The sequence below is a fragment of the Notechis scutatus genome, chromosome Z (genome assembly GCF_049901735.1).
Source record: "Notechis scutatus isolate UNSWTSFEM ecotype Mainland chromosome Z, rNotScu1.2, whole genome shotgun sequence".
NCBI lineage: Eukaryota > Metazoa > Chordata > Lepidosauria > Squamata > Elapidae > Notechis > Notechis scutatus.
The window spans coordinates 46512597-46520881 of record NC_142025.1 but is presented as its reverse complement, the minus strand read 5'-3'; the positions used below and the strand labels follow the sequence as shown (position 1 = coordinate 46520881).

General features: G+C 34.6%; 1 protein-coding gene across 3 annotated transcripts in view; it reads right to left on the bottom strand.

Annotated features, from left to right (window-relative positions):
• Positions 1 to 2540: 2540 nt before the first annotated feature.
• NEBL (nebulette) overlaps positions 2541 to 8285 on the bottom strand; it is a 172530-nt gene continuing 166785 nt past the window's right edge. For all 3 annotated transcript variants that reach the window (XM_026675721.2, XM_026675722.2, XM_087948325.1), the window contains 2 exons: positions 3632 to 3747; positions 2541 to 3192 (listed from right to left, as the gene is read on the bottom strand). In XM_026675721.2, coding sequence (XP_026531506.1) covers positions 3016 to 3192; positions 3632 to 3747 — 293 coding nt within the window. In that variant the 3' untranslated portion in view covers positions 2541 to 3015. The remainder of the gene's footprint in view (positions 3193 to 3631; positions 3748 to 8285) is intronic.

Sequence of the window (8285 nt, the reverse complement as noted above, 5' to 3'; positions counted from 1 at the left end):
CTAAGACTTGTACCAGATCCAGCTGAACAGCACTTGCAAGCTGACAAGATTTTGGGACAGTGAAATTGCATTGCTTGAAGCCTCCCATCAGCTTTCAAATGTTTTTCATGCCAGTGTGAAGAGAGTTTGCAAGCTGATATGGGAGGATTGAAGCAATGCGATTACACTGCCCCAAATTCTCATTGGCTTGCAAATGCTTTTCATGCCATCCCAGTCTCAGTGCGAAGAGCACTTACAAGCCAACTAGACTTTGGGGCAGCAAAATCACATTATTTCAAGCCTCCCATCAGTTTGCAAGTGCTTTTCACACGGAAACTGGAACGGCACAAGAAGAGTTTACAAACTGATGGCAGGCTTCAAGCAATGCTATTTCGCTGACTCAAAGTCTCGTCGGTTTGCAAATGCTTTTTGCACTAATACTCTATGCAGGCAAAGAAATCATGGCAGAGAGGTTGCAGAGGAAGATTGTCATAAGGTAAATGACCTTGCGTGGCAGGATGAACAGGGAGCAATTGTGGGGACCTCGGGGGAGAGAACATGAGTTATCTCAGTGAGTTGGGGGAAGCCTTGGGTGGTCTGAAGCAGGTGGCCTGTTCCACTGTTAGGTCCCCATGGCCTTCCCCATCCTGAGATATCTCATATGCACTTAACAACCTACACATTCAATTAGCGAATATTTGGGTGAAAGTAGGGAGTAATCACAGTCAAGTTATGCGATTCATGCCTATGAATCCTCAGGTTACAAACGTAATTGGTAGGCTCCATTACATTCATAACTCAAGGACTACTTGTATTCATTTTGCTTTTTAAAGTTCATCTCATCCATTATTATTTTTTTGGAAGCTACAAATAGGATACTGAATGCTGCCAGTCACTTATCTATCTTGTAGTATGCTATATAAAGAGCCTCACTTATACTTTGCTTTAACTTTAAAACATAGGTTGCTATGCAAAGGATAGATAGGAATGGCTCACATCTGATTGAATTTGTGGAAGAAATATGATTTGAGTTTTAAAATGTTTAATTCATTATTGAAACAGTAGGGTTTTTTTCACATTATATGTCCTATGGTCCCAGGTTTTGCTTAGAGAAGCCTCCAAGCAAATAAAACTTCATTCATTTGATGAAAAGCTCACCTATACCAAGCAGAAATGGATACATCATATTTTCATTCCTTTGAGATTAATTAAAGGGAAAATGAAAGATAGGTGTGTGTTCTTTGATACAGCCTTAGCTACAGCTCTTCGGTTATGCATGAACCTCTAATATTTCATTTTTAGATGATCACATCAACTCCAATAGTCAAAGTTAAACCAAGAAAAACTTAGTTAGCTTAGGTTTAACCAAGTTAGAATAGCCTATGAAAACTGAACAAGAAAGAAATCTGCAGGCCATTTAGAGAACTTAAAATGCTGCCTTATTGACTGTTTATGACCTTATAAGGCTTCATTATTCTTTCCTTGTCCTAGACCATTCCCATACATTTACATTTGGAACTGTCTACCAATTTTTTTTACTAGCTAGCTCCAATGGATCTCATGAAGTCCAAATAACTTTTAGATATATCTACAAAGCATTTTGCTGTTATGTTTATATTAACCAGTGTATTTAATATCATACAACCTCTAAATCCTTAAGTGTTTTCTGAAAGTAACTTAAAAATCTTTTTGCAAAGACATCTTTCTGATGTCATAATTCAATTATTCAATTATTGAAGATATTGGTAAGTTATATTGACAAGGAAGAATGGAAGTCTCCTGAAAAATCTACCTTTTTAAAAATTAACTTGATGGAAGAATACTGCTGACTAAATTCAGATCTAAGCTTACATTCATGTTGTAACTAAAATCCAACACCAATCCATTACATTGTTGCAAATATAGTATACAAGTTGTCCTCAACTTAGGACCACAATTGGGACCAGATTTTTTGTGGCTAACAATATGGACATTAAGTGAGTCATCATGTGGCTTGGCCCAATCCAGCTTCCCCAATTGACTTTGCTTGTTAGAAGCCAGCTGGAAAGTCACAAATTGCAAGCACATGACTGCAAGATACTGCAACAGTCATAAATGGGAGCCATTGCCAGTTGCCAAGCACCTAAATTGCCATCATGTGACTGAGCATACAATAATTTCATGGAGGAATTGTAAGTCACTTTTTCTGAGGCCATCATTAACTATGAACTATCATTAAATGAATAGGTTGAGGACTACCTGTAGCTGCTTCCACTAAAAATTCCCATTGTGATAAAAGGAAATGTTAGATATTTGGATAATTTGAAAGATGCTTTAAATGATAATGGTTTCTATATAAAAAACTATTAATACAGTGGCAAATAAAAAATAATTGGTACTAACACAACAGAAAACATAGAATTTAACAAGAGCATTGTGAATTTGTCACTAACTTCCCTAAAAGACTCATACAGTTAATGATTTAGCAGTCATGTCAACTAGTGCTTTGGGAAGTCAAATATAAGCAGAAAGAGAACAAATGAGAACTTTAGAGTAAAGGTAATAGATCAGACAACTATAGGTAATAGGAATCTTTCATCATTAAGGACATGGTATGCAAAGCAATAGTAAGCAACTTTTGATCATGTCATTCATTACAACAAAAACATTGATTCGATGCACTTGGACTTTTAATAACTCAAACCTCAACAGTAAGCTATGCCTCTTACAATTTCAAAGTCACACAATAAAAAAATATCAGTTGCTTTATACTTATAATTCATATGAGAAACACAACCTACTAGAAAGGCAGGATTCTATTTGGGAGCTAACCAAAATTAATCCAGTTTCCACCATCAACATATTTTTTTATAAATCATTTAAGTATCATGCTTTCAGAGCTCAGTATTCCTAGATTCCTATTGGACTATATGTTGACTTTAGCATATGATCATGGATTGTTACACTAACAGGAAAATCATAAAGTTGTGGTTTTAAAAATACTTTGTTTAAAAAGATTATAGTTAAATCAAAATGCTCATAAAAGTTAATGCCGAACTAATTAACAAACTCAATGTAATTTGCTGGAAGCATTCCAGTTTTCCCAGTTCTCTGAACTGTACCATACATCCAACCATCATCAATCGGTTGTACATTGATGATGTAGTCACCATCTCTGAAGGAAACTTCATCTTCATCTTGGGCACTATAATCATACATAGCTCTATAAGTTCTCTGTTAACAGAAAATAGAAGAAAGTCCATTAAACAAATTCCATTAGAAGGCAGTTACTGGACCAGTTAATACAACAATTTCTGTAAGCATATATCCATTTATATATAAACCATCCATCTAAAAACATTTATGTGACTAAAATTGCTGGCTGAATAAATCTGCAAACATTCTCTTTGTGTAAAACATATTTCAAAGAAGATCTGTAATCATACAGGGATGTCCATAATTGTAGCCAAAAAATATCAAGATGATAGGCACAAACATGTGATCAAATGATCATCTTGACTGTTTTGTTTCATTCTTGGATGCCCATGTAATAAGAAAACACATTAATTTGTAGTATTTCTTCATACTAAATTTGAAATTTGCATCCTGGCAACTTTTTAAAGTATCAAGTATAGCAAAAGTATCTTTAAATATTGTTTAATTTAATACTTACCAAGCTAGCTGAATGTGGCTGTGAATGCATTGATCTCATAGATGACACACTAGTCTGGTGCATGTAACCATATCCTTGGGGCTGGTTTTGTTGGTAGGCCCCAGGAAGCACAGGGGCTGAATGGGAAATAAATAAAACTGTATTACTACTTCATACGAAGATAATAGTATGACAATTTGCTCTCCTGATTAAAAGATCACAGGATCTGCCTTGCTAGTAGGAACTGTTGGTGAAACTTTTGTGTTATAAATATTTCTCTTAAACAATAAAAATACTTTCAAAAGATACTTTCAAAACAGTATTATCCATGCATAGACAGACAGGCACAAATCTAGATTCAAGGAACAGTGTAAGCACAGAACAAAATTTTAGAATTATATTCCTATACTCTGATTTTAGAGCTGATAAAGAAAATAGTACACAATGCACATGTTTTAAAGCAATATTCAGGAATTTTCAAAAAAGATTCCAAAATTGGACGCAATGACATGGTGACCCATTTAATATTCACCATGATTTATGATTGTAATTCTGAGCTCAATTATATTGATAAATCACTCATATTATTCATTATTCATACACAAGTAGGTTACTTCAGCGCTGTCCATTTCCAACTCAATGGGAACACATTACTCCTCATTTTCGGATGCCAATAAAATTGAAATGTATATATTCTACTTCCCACAAAATTTTTAAAACAAATTACCTATTTATTGACTAGAAGCCTGAGAGATAAAAGAAAAATAATTAAAACAAAAAAGAGATTCTCTCAAATGCATTTTTAAAGAATGGTTATGTGCATAATGGAGACTGTAAGGTTAGCATAAATCATGCTTTGCTGGGATTAGATGATATGAGATGATGAATTAAGCAATAGCCTTAACTTCTCTATCTTATAATACATACTGCTTGTACAAAGCTGTGGAGCTACTGCTATTTTTAGTCCCACATCCATAGCCTGTATATTGTCTAATTCATTATTTCTCAACACTGACAACTCGAAAGTGAGTAATCTTCAATTCCCAGAATTCCTTAAGCATCTGGCTGGAGAATTCTGAGACTGGAAGTCCATATGTCTTAACGTTGCCAGGACTGAAAAACCCTGATCTAAACAATAATAAACAATAATTAATATTTTAAATAATGAAACACATTTGCTTGACAGTGAAATATTTTCTGAAGTGGAAAAGAATTAAAATTTATCTTTACTTTCTTTTGAAGTTAGAATCAAATATATATAGAAATTTAAATTACCTTTAAAAGACCCAGGGCTCATTTTTAATGTAAAGCTAAAAGCAGATTAAAAATTTCTTTTGTGCCCTTACTCAATTTTTGGTATCACTGTTTATCACACACCTATACATACCAGTATGGTAGTTTGTATATAATTGGTCTTGTTATATATACATATAAAGAAATAAGTAAAAAATTAAAACATGAAAGTCTTGGAAAAGATATTCAAATGTCATGTTGTTATTTAGCTACAATGGTCGGAATCATGCAAGTTATGGAAATTTCTGTGACATTATAAGGAAGTGAAAGTTGCACTTTGAAGAAGAAGCAGAGTATTGACGTTTTTGAACTTTGGCATTGGAGAAGATTCCTGCGCATAACATAGAAAGCCAAGAAAACAAGCAAATGGATCAATGAACAAATCAACCTAGAGTTCTCATACAAAGCACAAATGACCAGACTCAAACTGTCCTATTTCATGCACATTTTGCAAAAGATCCGGCTTTCTATAGCAGACCCTAATCCTGGAAAAGGAAGAAAGAAAGATGAAAAGGAAACCAGCAGCAAGATTGTAGTAGCAATGAGTCCACCATTGGAAGATCTGAAAATTTAATTTAGGGCAGATTGCCATGGAGAAAATTATGTGGCCACTAAGATTCAACATTGACTTGATGGCATATAATCAATATACATTGCTACGGACTGAAAGATATTATGGTGCAACCTTTCCCCTAGACATTAAGATGACCTCTTCAGACATAAATTTAATGTTTAAACATTTCTGTGTCTACAAAGACAATTTAAAAGCACTTTTTGGATTAATTCATTGATTACCACAGTTGAAGCAGGGATAGAAAATTATTTTTCCCCACATAATAATTGGTAAATTCTCAAATTATCAGTTTACTTCCAAATGCAATTATGGACCCTAAAGCCCAAAATAATTTGGCACAGCCAGATTCTGCATGAATCCAGATGAACAGTAAGGAAAATTACAAGCCCCCACCCATCCAAATTGATTACTACTCCACTCTTTGAAGCCCAATTAGTGTCCATTCTGAAGCAAACCTTTGAACTACTTCCATTTTGTGCAATAAGATTCATGTGATTTTCAGTTCTCAGACTGACTTTTGCCTTCCTTGTTACTAGACTTTGTTTTGTACTAGTTTTATTTAAGTTATTTTTACTCAGGATTGATTATTGATTGATTGACTGATACAGACAGTCTCTTTGGGATGAATACTGTTTTACTGTTAACCACAGTATCTGCTAGGTAGTCAAAACATGGATAAAATATTTTAGATTAACAAAGTATTTTTCTCCAATTCAATTCTTCTCATATAATACTTCTTCAGATTTTTTTGTATTAGTTATAGTAAGAAATGCTTCTCAAAAAACCTTACCTTCCATGTGCCTTTTATTTACAACATAGATGCTTTATCAAATTTAATTCTGAATGGAAATAATATGTATGCTTGGATTAAACATTTGAAAAATTGAGGAATCTGTGTTGGGAAATATAGTAAATTAATCTAACATGTAAGAGTGTTTTTTCAGATTTCATACTTTGGAACTACAGTGATTTAACTGTTCTAGCTAACTACAGTATAAAAGTAAGAAAAATTCTTCTTTTCAGCCTAACACATTTATTTTAACACTTGATTATTATTTTTTTACAAAAAAAAATACTGTAAGAAAAAAAAACTCACAAACCCAAACATAAAATATACCTTACAAATTAAAAAAAATCTTACAGTTTAAAAAACCCCCACAGCTGTCTGCTATTAATAGGAGTATTAAAGTTATTCCATTCTAAAACTGAGAATGGAGATGGCAAAGCATTGTTTAAATGATCTGGAAATATAATCAAGCAGAACAGAACATTGTAATGAATATTTCATAGACATACTTAAAGGTAATGCAAAACCCACTTTAAAGCTCTGACAAACAACAATATGCATACTTATTAGTGCCCCATGTATATTCATTTATGGAAATATGGCTTCATTTTGAACACTGGCAGTCTTGATTCACTGAGCTGGGACTCTCACTTTTCTGTTCATATACATCACTAATTTCATAAACATATTAACAATAAAAGAAAAAGTTAAACTATCAGTCCAAAATAAGATCTGAGAATTTTTATTGCACTTTTCAATGTAAGTTTGGGATAATAATCAACTGACAAACAGGTGATAGTACCTAGGAAGATAAGCAGGGCCAAATCTAGTTACCACCTGGATGGAAGACCAAAAAAATCTCAGAAACCCAAAAGAACGTAACAGAACAAGAGCAGCCATTTTGATGTCAAGACAAATCAACTTGAAGATGACGTTACTATTATCAATCTTTTATTTTTATTATCTTGGTTAATGGGTTGAAGTGTCTGAGTTGCCTCTTCGGTGCAGAATTGGAGAGACTAGACCTGTAACTGACAGTATAAAGAAGCATATGGGTAATCCTTGACTTATGACTGGTCACTTAGCAAAATTACAACAAACCTACTTTGGGGCTACTTATGACCTAGATTCAAAGTTCCGACAATCAAGTTCCCCATCCAATAGTCATATGAATGAAGTTTAAGGGGTTAGCAATACAGCTATATTTACAGTAATTGCAGTCCCATGGTCATATGACCATCATAAAACATATCAGGACTTATGACCATGATGTATCCAAAACCATCCCTATCTATTGGACTGGATGGAATTTGTACCTACTTCTTAAAAAAGCTATCCACTGCCATAGCTGAACCTCTAAGCATAATCTTTGAAAAATCTTTCAGGACCAAATCCTTGCCAAAACTATGGTCACAAGCAGGGGTGGGATTCAATTTTTTAAACAACCGGTTCTGTGGGCATGGTTTAGTTGGTGGGCATGACTTGGTGGTCATGTGCCTGGCTGGGCATGGCCAACTCAACATCACTCACATCGAGGGACACATCTCCTCGCCAGGCCTCTCATGACTGTGGAGATGCTGCAACAGTCGTAAGTGTGAAAAATGGTCATAAGTCACTTTTTTCAGTGCCATTGTAGCTTTAAATGGTCACTCCACACAAGCAAAGTACCAGCAAAGGAGGGGGGAAAAACTACAGAGTAGGTCCTGAGACAGGAAGTCTAGTCCTGCCAAGAATGTAATAAGGTTTAACAGAGAGGCAGTTTCTGTAAGCAACAAGACCAGAATGTTTCCTTCCTTACAGGATTAGGCCAGTAATTTCTTCTAACAACTGGTTCTCCGAACTGCTTAGACTGTTAACAACCGGTTCTAGTGAATAGGTGAGAACTGGTAGAATCCTACCCCTGGTCACAAGCCACGGTCATCCCCATCTTTAAAAAGGGAGACCTCAGCCTAGTTGAAAATTACAGACCAATCTCCTTATGCTGCATCACCTGTAAAGTCATGGAATCAATTATTAACCAA